Genomic DNA, 15,152 nt, shown 5'->3' on the forward strand with positions numbered 1-15,152 from the left:
TACGATACGATTTACGAGCGAGCGAACGAACGAACGAGCGACGATAATACGCGAACGCGAAACCGTTAGAACCCGAAACCCGATAACCGATACCCGAGACGCGACGATTTGATATTATTTTATAATAATTTTGTATTTTATTTACAATTGAAGTGTTGGGTCCAGCTGTGAAATTCATTCGGCTGAAGATGAATGCATGTCTATGGTATTGAACGGAGTCTATTTACTTTAATTTTTTGTATTATTATTACATCAGTCTTTGTTGATATTAAATATGTATTTAATCTTTTGCTGAAATTTTCGATTTCTTTCTTTTATAATTTATTCTCAATTTCACAATTAACCCAACGCCTTTTCTAGTTTGTTATCCATTTACGATAGTTGCTTTGATTTTAGTTATCCAGTTATTCGATTATATTATTATTATAGTAAACGCGAGACGAACGGCAATATCATTTTGTAACTTATGTTGAAATTAAAATTATCAATAATTAGCGATAAGTAAACACAGTATATAAGCATATTCAACTGGTTATTGCTGTTGAAGAGGTTGATTGAAAATGTGTGTTTTCTGTGTTATCTAGTATTATCTATATCTATAGCACTGGTTCCTAATCGCTGGAACTCAAATGTATGTAAATGTAATTGGATTTTAGTTGAATATTATGATGGAATTCGAACTTGAAACAGACAGACAAATTATATATCCAGATACAACGGAATTCTAAGATGGTGTCATCTAATTCTTGCATTACCTATAAAGCAATATATATTGTAGTATATAGTATGTATATACGTTTCGATTAAATGTGTATATATATCTATATATGTTATATGTAGTTAAATATGCGTAGATTGTATATGTGTTGTATTAGAGTTGTAGTTTTGTTTTCTTTTCGGATTTTGTTGTAGACTTTATAAGTTGAAATTCCAAATATTAAATGTAATTGAATTATTCGAACTACATCGAATAACCTTAATTAAACATTTGCCTGCTAACTGCGCTTACACTAACTTTAAAGACGATGACACTTTTACTCGCATACATAAACATAATTGTCTAGTTAATAAGTTGCTTATGGGTGTAGATTGTGTTTGTGTCCTTTCTTTTTTTCTTTCTTTCTTTTTTCTTTTTCTTTTTTTTTTTTTTTTTGTAGTTGCCAAGACGTCTTAAATGTTGTACATTGTTACCAAACGCTCGGCCAGATTTGGCGGGAATTGCTCAACAAACCGACGCCAATTATCTTCACCTACTTGTGTCTTGAACCCATGTAGTATCTATTGAATGAAGAATATGAGTTAGAAAACCATTTCCAATTAGCAGTCATCACATACTTTTTGTATCATCTGATGCAGATCCTGTGGCGGATTAACCCATGAGGCAATTGCATCGCAGAAGAATATAAAGTCGGGCACAACGCCAGCTGGATTCACGGTTATCATGTGGCACATGCCACGGAAGGCCGAGTCCTTTTCGTCATTATCTCGTATGTGACGCAACGATGTGCACCTGTTTAGGTTATAGGATGCATATTATATTAGAATATCACATCGATTAGCTGAGCATGCCACAGGCAAACACTCATAGCAAAATGTTAAGGAATCAAAAAAAGAAATATGGAAGGAACAGCACAAAATAAATTTATATATATATATATTACAGAAGATCAGAAAAGATCAGAAATTTACAGAAACTTGTATATTCTGTTGCGTGTTCTGAATTTCTTTTAAAAGCACAATTTAAAAATGTAGTTAGGAAAAGTAAATGCAATAAGTATAAGATATATAATGATAATGGTAAGGATAAGAAACCATATTTGATAAAAGTGTTACACACCACTGTCGTACAAATTCGGGCAAATAAGGAGCCACTTCAACTGGGCACACATAACCTAGACGACCGATTGTTATTGCTAAAAGAACAGAAAAATATAAATAAATCAACTGAATAAATTATATTACATTTATTGTTTGATTGCGCATGTTCTTAATTGATTGATTCGAGACGCGCTTCAATTAATTACATACAGCAATAAGTTTGAAACATTCACATTGACTAATCGACAATACAATGAAGTATGTGTTATGCATGTTTTTCATATTGTTATTGTTATGATTTCTATTTTCCTGGATTTTTGCAGTTGACGACAATGCGTCACATGCAACGGTAAATGATATCAGAAACAAATGTTCAGTCAGCACACATACTTATGTTCAGACACATACATATACATACAAATATTTGCATACCGCTGATGTATATGCATATATATATACACATATGATTTGTATGTGTATATATGTATAAACATATCATTCACAGAATGCATTTCTGAACATTCACTCACCTGTATTCTCCAGCAGCGTTTTGGGCGTATTCGGGCGATTGATGATGACGAAGAGATCGGTCAGAACAAGATGAATGTACTGTTTGGTTTCCTCACCTAGATAAGAGAAACCATTCGTGTATATATATAATACAAATCTCTTTATAGTTTACTTACCCAGCTTCATGCATATTTCGCCAATAGCCCATGTTGCATTGTTGCATACCGAAATAAAATCGGGATTTAGATTTTGACCCAATATGGGGAAGAACTCGCCCATGAACGGATGCACATGTGGGAAACAGGCCTTGGTCAAATCACCGAGCAGTGCAAATGAAGATTGACGCACCTGCACAAAAATCAACAACAAAAATTCAGAAATGCATACAAGCTAACCTAACCGAAGTAAACGAACCTCCGGCAGAACGTCCTGCATGCATTGATAGAGCAAATGCATTATGTTACTATTGGACACCAGCGTCTCAATGTGCCGATCCAAGCCCTCTGCCAGGCCGGAGAGTAAGTCCAGCGCAACAATCATGCGCTCCTTGTCGGGATGATCGAATGTGTGATTTTGTTTGCAAAGCTGCGAAAATAAGAATTCATATGTATCCACGTTCAAATATGCCATTGTGATCATCACCTACCATTTCCTGATTAATTGTCTGCTCAATTAACGATATGCATCTCCTATAGACGGGGTCGCAATATGGCAGAAAGCCCGATTGCAGCGCAGTTGCAATGCTGGACAGGCATTCGAGCAATGGGAATAGATCTTTGTCGTCGTCCTTAAGCAGATTCCATTTGTCAATTAGTGGCGGCATTAATATATCAATATACTGTGGCTTGTTCAAATGATGACCAACTGAGTCAGCCAACGTGCCCACGGCATCGTACAAGATCAATAGATTCTTATGCTGATACTTGGAGAAGGCGAAAACAAGGGTTTTTAGTATATATTCTAAATAGGGCACCAGTTCAGTGCACGCCTCCTCTTCGAGCGTGGCAAACGCCGAGCACGCAGCCTCCTGCACTCGCTTGTTTGAATCCAGTATGCGTTTGAGTAGCTCCTCCATTAGTGGCTTTAGGTACTGGTCATGTGGCTGATTGACCACCCAGTTGGCATAGCGGGACAGAGTCCAACAGGTAATAGAGCGCACTAGCGCCTTCTTGTCGGACAAGCAGCTAATCAGATATGGTATTAATTCGGGTAAATGTTGGATCATGCCTTGCATGCAACCCTCGGCTATGGCGCCCAGAGCAAGCACGCCGCTCTCCTTAACCACCCATTCCTGATGAAAAAGCGTGTCCTTCAGTATAGGCAGCACAATGGGCAGACAGTCCTCGCGAAATACATTCGCCAGGACATCCAGAGCGGCCGCACTGCACTTGCGCAAATTCCATTCAGATAGCGAACTATCATCGTCTAAGCCATCATCAAATTCATCATCATCATCCTCGCCGCCTGATGCCTGACTGACCTCGCCGCTTTTGATGGTGTGTGTGCGTGATTTGTGGAATCGAGGACGTATATCCTCTTCGCGATCCGGTTCCATATCATCCTCCTCTACGTTGCCCTTAAGCAATATAATATCTATCTCCGAGTATCGCATGCCACGCACCAAAACAGGCGCAAGCTGCGGCAAATACGGTGCCAACACATCCTTGCAAATACTTTGTTCCGCCAGCGACAACCAAAACTCTGACGCTTCAAGGGCCACGCCCTCATCAGAGTCCTGTGTACGCAGTAGCATGTACTAAGCGAACATAATAAAAGAAAACAACAATAGTGTAACGAAACACTCTCACTCTCTGTTAGCTATATCACAATTCTAGTTACATACCTCAATGATCTGCGACATGTGTGGCATCAACCTGTCCATTCGCACTTCGAGCAGCATGACTAGACCATGACAGACATTCTTTCGCACCTCGTGATCCTCATCCGAAGACAGATTAAACAGATTCTCGATAAACGCATCGATGTGCAGCATCAGCGCCTGTGACCGGTTGATAATGAATTGATTGATGCAGGCAATTGCATGGGACCGTATCTTGGGGCTGTTATGTTTAAAGTATTGCAAGAATTTGGGTATCATAACGTTAAGTGGCCTATTTAGCACAGCGGAGTCCAAGATTTCAGCCGAATCCTCGCAGATCTTTTGCAGAGCACTGAACGCACCCTCGCACACATTATAGTCCTGGCTATCGAGCATGTCGCACAGCGTCGGCAACAGCTGTGGCCAGTTCTGCAAGCCTCCATTGCTGGCTATAGTTGTGATCAGAATTCCAACGGTAGCCCGTATCAGGGGTGAAGCATCGCCCACAGCTTGCAGGCATTCGTGTTTGATGTACTCAACAATCTCTGGCTGCAAGTTGCTGCCGTGCATGCGAATGTTGTTCTTTAGTATTAAGCCACTTAGCGACCGTGTGGGTTCATCTTCCGTATTTAGTTTCGTCAGCACATATATCAAATAGTTGTTGAAGTCCGGATATCGGTTGAAGTCCTCCAGTTTCTAATGAAAACATACTCAGTTACTCGAACCTTTATTTATTTATTTGCTTATATATATATAAATATATTATATATATATATATATACATATATAGATTGCTTACGATTTGGACTGCCATTTGAGTCGCTGTGTCTGGGGACTGAGATTCTTTTAAGATCGCAATGATCTGCTGAAGACCTTCTGGTTGCGGTTCCCACGTCATTTTGATGCCGTTAATGTGCGATGCTGCTGCGACGTGCAAAATAATTAGATATACCGTCTAAATCAACCCCACCCATTCTAAGCGAGTTGAACGCCCTCTTAAAGGGTAGTACGAGGAACTTTGTCCGAGGCCATCTCTCTATATACACACACACACACCAACAAACATATACATGCACACACACGCACACTCAGGTACTCACTCTTGCACGCACACATACTCAGTTATACAGACAGCGTGAAAAAACACACATAATGTAATAACTACTTAAGGCTTGTTAGCTGCCGCCATGTTCTTTGTAGTCGTTAAGCATGGCCAAGATTTGGCTTTCGCTTAACGCTAATTGACCAGATAGAACTTACCTTCAATAGTGTTAGGTGTGAATTAAAACTAATTTAGCTGGATACACTCGATAAGCCCCTTAATTTTCTCTTTTTCACTTTTCTGCCAGATGAAATTTTTTTATGGTGATTAAGTGTGACCAACTTAGTGACGAAGAGCATTTAGGGTTACATTCGCATCTATACCGATAAGAAGTGCTGTAAAACAGCGCCTACCTATTGTGGATGAAATGTTAAAGTAACGATGACAACTTTAATAGATAGTTTATAAATTTGAAGCGTAGTTCTCAAAGTTTGCCTTGGCTATCCTAATATTTTATATACATATTCACAAAAGAAATATTTACACTCAATACAATAAATGGCAACATTTCTAACGAAAATACTAGAATTCACGCTGTTAATAACATGATAGTTGCTATGTTAATAACACTTCCTTGCGATGTTAACTAACACGATGTAATTGCCTAACATAATTTAATCACAATTTGTTTGGGTTTGAGGCCAGACAGACGGACCAATAAATTTTAAACAAAGGACCACGTTTCAGGACATTCATCCCGAGGTCAACAAGCAGCAGACTCAAGCCAGACGGTTAAGTGAAAGTTTTTCTGCTGCCAGTCGCATTTCAAGAGCAGCAGCGACCAGACATGAATAAGCGCAACAACGTGAGTGAATTGCAGACACAAAGCAATAATTGAGATACAATATATGAATTAACAATTATTACAGATACGGCTGCCGCCGGAGGTGAATCGGCTGCTGTATGTGCGTAATTTGCCATACAAAATCACATCAGACGAAATGTACGATATATTTGGCAAATTTGGTGCTATTCGTCAGATACGCGTGTAAGTAAATTGACTGCAAATTAATTGAACTAATTAATTAATTACAATTGCATCTGTACATTCACAGTGGCAATACGCCGGAGACACGCGGCACTGCGTTCGTTGTCTACGAAGACATTTTCGACGCCAAAAATGCATGCGACCATCTGTCCGGCTTCAATGTGTGCAACCGCTACCTCGTCGTTCTCTACTACCAGTCCAACAAGGCCTTCAAGCGTGTGGACGTGGACAAGAAACAAGAGGAGCTCAACAACATCAAGTCCAAGTACAATTTGAAGACGCCGGAGGCATCCTAAGATCATAAGAATGCTATGCAGTAGTTGCACGTCGTAAATGGTTCATTGAACTCTTTCCAATTTTGTACAATTTTACCAATGCTCAAAAACTGCTTTAGAACCAAAATTTGCTAAACTATTTGTCCGAAGTTTTTAAAAGTTTTTCTATCATTTTTATATCAAACATAAAACATCATCATCATCATTCATCATCACGTATCATGCCGGCTTTTGAGAGCTCGGAGAAAAGTATTCAACTATTGGAGCTCGCATCAGTCGGAAAATCCACAAAACACATTTAAAACCACATCTCATAAAAATAACAAGCAAGAAAAAGTAAAGACAAAAAAAATTGAAAAACTGAGATGAACTGTAGTTTTCATTTAAATTTATTTTGCACTTAACTAGCAGTTAAATATTAACCAACAATAACATATTCCATTTCAAATGGAATGTGGAAGCACAGCTTCTCAGCTGGGCAGATCTATTTCGTCTGTGGCTCGAGTCTTTTCAGCAGCAGCGGCAGCCGCCGCTTTATACTGTTCGTAGGTGTTTTGTTGCTTCTCCAGCTCCCGCTGCTTGGCCAACTCCTGCAGCTCTTCTTTGGCTGCCTCGGCGATCTTCTGACGCAGCGCCTCAACGTTGCGCCGCTTCTCGCACCTTTGCAGCTCCTTTTGCCGAAACTTTTCTGTAATTTGCTTTGGACTCTTAGCCGGCTTCAGTGGCTTCTGTTCGTGCACCTTTTGATGGCGGATCAGAGCAGCCTCCTGCCGAAAATGGGTGCCACAGGTCGGGCAGGCATACGGCTTTTCGCCTGTGTGTATCCACTCGTGCTGCTTGAGAGACTGCGAGTTGGCGAAGCGCCGTGCGCAGAAGCGGCACTCAAAGTCCTTCACCTTCTCATGGACGCTTTTATAATGCCGCTTCATATTACCCAAATTGTTGAAGCCCTGATTGCAGCCCGGGCAGAAGTGCATGCCCTCCTTCTGCACAAAGTTGATACGCGTTGGCGTATTGGAGGGAACTAGGACAGCGGGAATGGGATTCACTACTGTGCCCGCCAGCTGCGAAATGTCCACGCGCTCGACACGCCTCGGATCTCGCGGAATGGTAGCCACAGATTCGGCACAGACCTTCAAGAGCTGGTCAGCTGCATTGGCATCATCTTTGCCCTGAGATTCGGTGCATCTCTGTTCAGCTGTGGGACTGGTGAGCTCCACCTGACGCTGACGATACGTTTCGATGGCACGTTCTACACTCTTCTCATGGATCTTCAGGTGCTTGGTCAAGCTCTCGGTGTACAAGAATTTCTTGCCACACACCTTGCACTCGCAACGCTTCTCGCCCGTGTGGGTCATCTCGTGGATTTTGCATGCATGCGATTTGCCAAAGGTCTTGCCACAATACTGGCATGCATAATTCCTGATCTTCTCGTGTACAATCTTCACATGGTTGTCCAGCGCCCGCTTTGTGTGTGTCGCATGGTCGCAGATCTGGCACTTGAACATCTTCTCTTGTGTGTGGGTGAGAATATGTTTGCTCCACTCCTGCCGAGTAGTTTTTCCCACACCACAGTAGGGACACACATAGTTCTTGATGCCGGCGTGTCGCAGCAGGTGATTCTTCAAAGCGCTGTTGATGTGGAAGCCCTTGCCGCAAATATTGCAGGGATAGGGTAGCTGCTGGCCGGTGTGTTTATACATATGCTTCTTAAGGGCCACCGGGCAACGAAATTTCATACCGCACTCCCTGCACAGCTGCTCCGCCCGTGGCACATTCGTTCGCGACATATTGTGCACCTTCTTGAGATGAATTGTCAGTAGTCGCATGCGCGGAAACACTAGCTTACAGCCCTCCACGGTGCAAGGGATCTCAGCGGCACTCTTTGTGTGAGCGTAGTCCACGTGCAGACGCAATGCGGCAGCTGTGGTAAATCCCTTCTGGCACTGCTCCACATGGCACTGAAAGGGCAAAAGTTCGTTGTGGTGTTTCATATGCTCATCATAGTTGACTTGCTTCTTGAATTTCTGCTGGCAGACGTGGCAGGTGATGATGCGGCGAAGATGCCGTTCGTTAGCAGGAATACGCCTTCGTTTTGCTTTGTAATTGGTCATTTTCTCACTGGTTGCTTCACTGTCTGCTTCGCCGTTCTGATCGAGCAGGCGATGTGCCAAAGGTACATCATCCTCGCTGAGGCTGCACTCGGATGAACAGTCACTTAAGATATGTTTTAGGTCAGTTGCATCTTCGGCATCCTTGTCGACGTTCTCTAGCATTTTAAATACATCCTCTTCATTGTTGATCAACTCCAGTTTGTGGCTTAACGGATCATATTCATTGTTTGCCTGCTCATCCTTGGCCAACAGTTCATCCTCGTTGCTGCCCACCGGCAGCGGCTCGAATATATCAATCGGATTCGCAATCACAATAAGTTTGCTAGCTACCATTTCCTTAAAGCGCTGCACCGAGGACACACAGAGCTTCTGAAAATCATGGAGGTCGTTTACTCTGGTATAGCAGCTGGAGCATAGATTCCTTGGATAACCGTCTTGAGGATCCAACAGCAAGGACGTGCATACTGTAAAAGTCTTGGCAAGATCTGGCAATAAGAATAGGTCATACCCAGTACTATCGATATATTCTAGACAAGCTCGGCATATTGAATGAACAGAGTACGGTGTGGTTGTACTCATTCCAGAAAATCTCAAAATCAATGGGAATTTCCAATTTGATTTGCACAAGTATTTAAAACGTTGTTTGCAGTGATGGTCGCATACAAAAACGAGCAACAACAACACAGCTCAACGATATCGATATCGAACGTTTGTTTTCACGCTTTCGTAACATCGATAATGTCTACATATGTAAATGAGTAGATGCTTGAGTAACCGATACTCGTACTCGTTCTAGTTGGCTGACGAGTATACCAATTTTTTTCGTGTCAATATTATTTTTTTTTGTTGCTGGAATCAACCGAAAAGCCAAGACTTTTGTGAACATTTAAATAAAAACCATCAATTTAATCAATCACGATGGACGTGGCGAGGACATACTCCATACACACGCTGTGTCGCATATGCCTGAATCTCCTGCAGAACGATGCTGCCTACGATTTGTATCTGGTGCCAGGCCTTGCCAAAAAGCTATGTCTGTGCACCTCGCTGTCTGTGGAGCAAAACGATGGCTTTCCGAAGAACCTGTGCACCAGTTGCTACACGCGGCTGAACGATTTGCATGAATTTCAAAAGATGTGTGTAGACTCTGTGCAAAAGTTTCAGGATATGGTCGCCAGCAACGCCTTCACTTGTCAGTCGAACTTCGATGTCCTGGATCCATGCGTGTCGGCAAATGACTTACCCGAGGACGATGAGCACATTAACTTTGATCCACTGTTGAACCATAAGATGGAACTAATTGAAAACGAAGAGGATGTATTCAAAATGCTTGAAGATGTGGACAAGGAGGCCGAGGAGGTGGAAAAGGAAGTTAAAGAGGATACAAAAGAATTCAAGGAGCCCATCCCAGAAAACATGTTTAATGAGGACTCGTCTTCCATCGAAAGTGGTAACGACAACGACCTGGATGTAGACTTTGAGCCAAACAGCAGCGACGACGACATTCCCCTAGCCCAGCGCATGCGAGGCAAAACCAAGAGCACCAGAGCAGCCAAGTCGAAGCCCAAAAAGAACGCTGCTGATGATGCCGGGGAAGACAATGATTTCACTTCCTCTTCCAGCTCAGACGAGGACTATGAAGGTGATGAAGGTGATTCAAACACAAGGCAAGGCTCGAAGGAGAAGCCAAAGCGCAAGCGCATTCCTGCTTCTGAGCGGCACCTACATCGCATCATCGACTGTCACATTTGCCATCAGAAATTCAAGAAGGCAATTCGTTATGAGGAGCACATGAAGTACCACAACGATCTATTGCCATTCCAGTGCAAGGTTGAGTCCTGTAAGAAGGGCTTCACCACCGCCAACGGACTGCGCATACACGTGGACCACGCGCACACCGAGCTCTCTGAAGTGCACGCCTGCAGTGTCGAGGGCTGCGGCAAGACATTCCCACGCATTCGCCTGCTCACCTTCCACATGAAGAAGGCGCACAATATTTCCAAGTCGGCGGCTCCATTGCGCGACTTTCCCTGCACAGAGTGCAACACCGTGTTCCGTTGCCCGACGGCGCTCAAGAAGCACATGTACAAGCACACGGGCGAGGAGCTTCCGTATCCATGCAACATATGCGGCAAGCGCTTCGTGATCAACAGCGCACTCAGGGATCATTTGATGCGGCATGCGGGCATCAAGAACCACGTCTGTCCCTACTGCGGCGTGGGCAAAACCACACGCCAGGAATGGAACGCTCACATTCTCACGCACACCAAGGAGAAGAAGTTCAAGTGCCGCCAGTGCGATCATGCCTCCCACAACAAACAGGCTCTATCCAATCACGTCAAGGTGGTTCACATGAAGATCAAAAACTTTGCCTGCCAATACTGTGGCAAGACCTTTGGGAAATCCCACGCCTGCAAAGTGCATGAGCGGACGCACACGGGCGAGAAGTGCTGCGAGTGCAAGATCTGTGGCAAGATCTTCCTGTGCGAGAAGAGCCTCACGAAGCATTTGAAGACGCATGAGAAACGCGATCTGCCGCCAATGGAAACGAACCGTCCGCTCAACATTTTGCTGCCTGGCGTCACACTGCCCGGCCATATGCAGCCCGATGGAATGATGCCACCCAATGTGACAGACGATCTGCTGAAGGCGTGTAGCGGCGGGACCGCGACAGCAGCAGGAGCAGAAGCAGCTGCAGCTAAACCTAAAAACTCACGGCGCGTTCAGCGTGTGGACATATCGCAGTTGGCGGGAACCGCTGTCAACCCCATACCATCGGTGTCGGTACCATCGTGGTCGCCGCAAGTCAACTTCACCAAGAAAGAGGGCCAGCACATATGCCCCGGTTGTGGTCGAGGCTTCAACAATATTGGCAATATGAAACTTCATTACAAGATCATTCACGAGAAGGTGAAAGATTTCGCCTGTCGCTTCTGTCCCAAACGTTTCTCAAAGGCCCAAATCTTGCGGCATCACGAATGGATCCACACCGGCGAGAAACCGTTCGAGTGCAAGATATGCGGCAAACACTTCCGGCAGGAGACGGCACTGAAGAAGCATATTAAGACACACGACAAGCCTAATAGACGTGTATACCCGGAGAAGGAGACAACTGTGCAGACGCCTGCCTTCCATAAGATCGAATCCCGAGAGATTGACCGCGAGCCAAGGAACTACGAGCAGTACCAGGATCCAGCCGCTGAGCGAGCTGCTGCTACAGCTGAGCTGCTTGCTCATCAGATTGAGGAGAATGAGGCAAAGCGCAAGGCAGACATCGAGAGGCGAAAAATCCAAGAGGCAGCTTGTGAGCAGCTGAACAAGCTACAGAGGCAGCAGGAGATGGAGAAGGCGACCACATCCTACGACAGCTACTATGCACAAAAGGCTCAAGCCGAGGGACTCACCGTGGACGCACTCAAAATAGATCATGTGTAAATCGAGTCCAGCAAAAATGGGAGACACTTGCGAAAGCCAGCAATATTTTACATACATATACATAGCTATAATTTTTTACAGCGCCTCAGTTTATAAGTACTTCAATTATCTATACCCTCGAATTGCTCCATAATTGCTTATTGTGACATGAACACAGTAACTCAACGTATTCTACCACAATATTAATTTTACCATACATTTATAAATACTTCTGTATTTTTGTTGTCTATGTACTGCATAGCATATATTGCTTAACTAGAATAACGAAATTCATATAATATATTTAGCATGTCTTGTTTTATTTCATGTTTTTGCATATAGTACTATGTACATACAATATGCGTGTGTATAGGGTATGTTGTCTGCTTAATAACCCAATATTTATATACTCCCTTATTTATTTACTCATGCACGCATACATATGAAAGGCAGTCAATTTTAGTGATGGGCTTGGCTCAAACATAAACACGAGTACTCGTGTTAGTATCCGATACATAATACTACCGCTAGTCCATAGTTCGTATGGAAAAAAACGAGCAGGAGAGGATTAAGAATAAATTGCATTTACAATATGGATGAGGGCAACCAAGTCTCCGTAGATGCAATATGTCGCACTTGTTTATCAACATTGCAAAAGATTGAAGCCCACAATCTGTTCGTGATTCCTGGCCTGGCTAAGAAGTTCTGTGTGTGCACTTCGCTCTCGGTGGAGCAACAGGATGGTTTTCCAAAATGCATTTGTACAAATTGCTACAACCGGCTAAACGATTTGCATAATTTTCAGAAACAATGCGTAGAGTCCATTGCCAAATTAATTGATATGTTGGGCAATAATCATTGCACTGTCCAAGCTATGAACGTGGACAACATTGATGTAATTAATGTTGCGCTACAGGATAAGGACATTGAGGTGCCACAAGATATTGACGTACCCATCGAGGATGAAGAACGCATTAACTTTGATCCACTACTTAATACCAAAATAGAGATAATTGATAATGAGGACGAGGTTTTCAAAATGATAGAAAATGTTGACAAAGAAGCGAATGGGCATCAGCAGGAGAAGGACCTCTTCAGTGAAAGCGAACATAAATACAATGATGATGTGGATGTAGGGAATAATAGCGATTCCGATGATGCCATGCCTCTGTCGCGTTTACGCAGTACTTCTCGTGTTTTGGAAACAAAGATTAAGAATACGAATATTGCTGCATTTTATAATAATTCATCTAGCTCTGAAGTAGATACAGATAAAGTAAACTTATCCAAACGGAAAGTAAATACCAAGCGTATTCCTGCGGCTAAGCGCGAACTTCATATCGATTGTCATATTTGCCATCAGCAATTCAGGAATGAAATTCGCTACGAGGAGCATATGAAACATCACAACGATCTCTTGCCTTTCCAATGCACTGTGGAAACATGCAAGAAAGGTTTTACAACTGCCGCAGGGCTTCGACACCATATTGATCATGCTCATCGGGAACTCTGCGAGCTTCACGCCTGCACCGTAGAGGGATGCGACCAATCTTTTCCTCGAACGCGAATGCTCACACATCACCTGAAAAAGGTTCACAACATATGCAAACCTGAGAACCCCGTTCATCCGTGCTCGGATTGTGATAAGGTCTTTCGTTGTCCAACAGCGCTCAAAAAACACATGTATAAGCATACAGGCGAGGAGCTGCCCATTTCCTGTAACATCTGCAACAAACGATTCCACATAAACAGCGAACTCAGAGACCATCTACTACGACATGCCGGCGTTAAGAACCACGTTTGCCCTTACTGTGGCGTGGGAAAGACAACTCGACAGGAGTGGAACAAGCACATATTGACGCATACCAAGGAAAAACAGTTCCAGTGTCGCCAATGTGATCACGCCTCCCACAATAAACAAGCTCTAGCCAATCATGTTAAGGTAGTCCACATGAAGATCAAGAACTTTGCTTGTCAGTACTGCGGCAAGACTTTTGGCAAAATGCACGCCTGTAAGGTTCACGAAAGACTCCACACCGGCGAGAATTGCTGTGAGTGCAAGATCTGTGGAAAAATCTTTCTTTTTGAAAAGAGACTGACCAAGCATCTGCAGATCCATGAAAAGCGTGAAATCAAGGCATCTAATGAAAGAACCCAAGTCGATGAGGCTGATCGCAATGAATTAAATTTAAACCAGGAGTCTACAGCACCGGCAGATGCGAAAGCCGTGGATGCATCTGCCGCTAGGCCGAAAAATTCACATCGAGTTGAGCGGGTAGATATGTCTCAATTAGCGGGTACCTCTGTCAATCCAATTACGTCTGTTTCTGTACCCTCCTGGTCGCCGCAGGTGAACTTCACTAAAAAGGAAGGCCAGCATATATGCCCAGGCTGTGGGCGTGGATTCAACCACATTGGCAATATGAAACTCCACTATAAGGTTGTTCATGATAAAATCAAGGATTTCGCCTGTCGCTATTGTCCCAAGCGGTTTGGCAAAGCGCAATATCTTCGCCACCATGAATATACGCATACGGGTGAGAGGCCGTATGGCTGCAAATTGTGTGATAAGCACTTTAGCCACGGATCATCACTGCGAAAGCACATGATTTCACACAACAGACCCCCGAAAACACCAAAGCCTCCGAAGGCCACAGCTCAAAAAAGAGAACATCAGAGGCCAAAAATCGAGCTAAACCAGCGTCAACCAAAGAACTATGAGCAGTATCAGGATCCTGCCGCCGAACGGGCTGCAGCTACTGCGGAATTATTTGCTCAAAAGATTGAGGAGAGCGAAGCCAAACGAAGGGCAGAAGACAAAACACGAAAGATTCAAGAGGCTGCGTGCGAGCAGTTGCAGAAGCTGCAAAGGGAACAGCTGATCGAAAAAGTGTCTTATGACAGTTTTCAAGTAGAAAGCTCTGAGACTGGTATAAGAGTGGGTGCTCTTAAAGCACATCAGTTATAAACCGTTATGTTGTTTTAATATGAGTATCTAATATAAGTGTTTGGTATATTCTAAGCATAATATTATATTATATTACATATTTGTAAATTAATAAATTTTGGATGCAATATTCATTATTTGCACAACGAATTGAAGTCAATAAAT

General features: G+C 43.3%; 5 protein-coding genes across 6 annotated transcripts; 3 read left to right on the forward strand and 2 right to left on the reverse strand.

The window, feature by feature from the left end:
* Nucleotides 1–1,089: 1,089 nt before the first annotated feature.
* Nucleotides 1,090–5,629, reverse strand: LOC108613411 (transportin-1-like). 2 transcript variants are annotated; one of them, XM_089466986.1, is made up of 10 exons: nt 5,408–5,629; nt 4,947–5,071; nt 4,172–4,843; nt 2,975–4,084; nt 2,743–2,913; nt 2,505–2,676; nt 2,349–2,444; nt 1,838–1,913; nt 1,336–1,510; nt 1,090–1,278 (listed from the first exon to the last, which is right to left on the reverse strand). In XM_089466986.1, the coding sequence occupies exons 2-10, from the start codon at nt 5,043–5,045 to the stop codon at nt 1,171–1,173; spliced, it is 2,679 nt and encodes an 892-aa protein (XP_089323112.1). In that variant the 5' UTR covers nt 5,046–5,071; nt 5,408–5,629; the 3' UTR covers nt 1,090–1,170. The 2 variants fall into 2 exon arrangements, with proteins under 2 accessions (XP_089323112.1, XP_017862339.1); XM_018006850.2 differs by having other exon boundaries at nt 4,947–5,068; nt 5,408–5,625.
* A 77-nt stretch (nt 5,630–5,706) lies between these two features.
* Sf3b6 (splicing factor 3b subunit 6) lies at nt 5,707–6,876 on the forward strand. Its single transcript, XM_018007051.2, has 3 exons — nt 5,707–6,054; nt 6,119–6,237; nt 6,305–6,876. The coding sequence occupies exons 1-3, from the start codon at nt 6,037–6,039 to the stop codon at nt 6,531–6,533; spliced, it is 366 nt and encodes a 121-aa protein (XP_017862540.1). The 5' UTR covers nt 5,707–6,036; the 3' UTR covers nt 6,534–6,876.
* A 7-nt stretch (nt 6,877–6,883) lies between these two features.
* LOC108613521 (uncharacterized) lies at nt 6,884–9,340 on the reverse strand. The gene has a single exon (XM_018007039.2). The coding sequence runs from the start codon at nt 9,203–9,205 to the stop codon at nt 6,983–6,985; it is 2,223 nt and encodes a 740-aa protein (XP_017862528.1). The 5' UTR covers nt 9,206–9,340; the 3' UTR covers nt 6,884–6,982.
* A 62-nt stretch (nt 9,341–9,402) lies between these two features.
* D19A (zinc finger protein D19A) lies at nt 9,403–12,362 on the forward strand. The gene has a single exon (XM_018007035.2). It carries the CDS (start codon nt 9,545–9,547, stop codon nt 12,059–12,061), a length of 2,517 nt encoding a protein of 838 aa, XP_017862524.1. The 5' UTR covers nt 9,403–9,544; the 3' UTR covers nt 12,062–12,362.
* Nucleotides 12,363–12,530: 168 nt separating this feature from the next.
* Nucleotides 12,531–15,137, forward strand: LOC108613519 (uncharacterized). Its single transcript, XM_018007037.2, has one exon. The coding sequence runs from the start codon at nt 12,633–12,635 to the stop codon at nt 15,006–15,008; it is 2,376 nt and encodes a 791-aa protein (XP_017862526.1). The 5' UTR covers nt 12,531–12,632; the 3' UTR covers nt 15,009–15,137.
* The last annotated feature ends 15 nt before the right edge of the window (nt 15,138–15,152 follow it).

This window comes from Drosophila arizonae, chromosome 4, assembly GCF_054131065.1.
Source record: "Drosophila arizonae isolate 15081-1271.41 chromosome 4, UAZ_ARI_1.0, whole genome shotgun sequence".
NCBI classification, from domain to species: Eukaryota; Metazoa; Arthropoda; class Insecta; order Diptera; family Drosophilidae; genus Drosophila; species Drosophila arizonae.

What these genes read in the sequence shown, in the direction of transcription:
- Sf3b6 (XM_018007051.2), top strand. An exon ending in GCTATTCGTCAGATACGCGT is followed by an intron (nt 6,238 to 6,304) that starts GTAAGTAAATTG and finishes GTACATTCACAG; the next exon opens with TGGCAATACGCCGGAGACAC.
- LOC108613519 (XM_018007037.2), top strand. Translation starts at nt 12,633, where the DNA reads ATGGATGAGGGCAACCAAGTCTCCGTAGATGCAATATGTCGCACTTGT.
- D19A (XM_018007035.2), top strand. Translation starts at nt 9,545, where the DNA reads ATGGACGTGGCGAGGACATACTCCATACACACGCTGTGTCGCATATGC.
- LOC108613521 (XM_018007039.2), bottom strand. Translation starts at nt 9,205, where the DNA reads ATGAGTACAACCACACCGTACTCTGTTCATTCAATATGCCGAGCTTGT.
- LOC108613411 (XM_089466986.1), bottom strand. Translation starts at nt 5,045, where the DNA reads ATGACGTGGGAACCGCAACCAGAAGGTCTTCAGCAGATCATTGCGATC. An exon ending in CTCAAATGGCAGTCCAAATC is followed by an intron (nt 4,844 to 4,946) that starts GTAAGCAATCTA and finishes TGTTTTCATTAG; the next exon opens with AAACTGGAGGACTTCAACCG. An exon ending in CGAAATATGCATGAAGCTGG is followed by an intron (nt 2,445 to 2,504) that starts GTAAGTAAACTA and finishes TCTCTTATCTAG; the next exon opens with GTGAGGAAACCAAACAGTAC.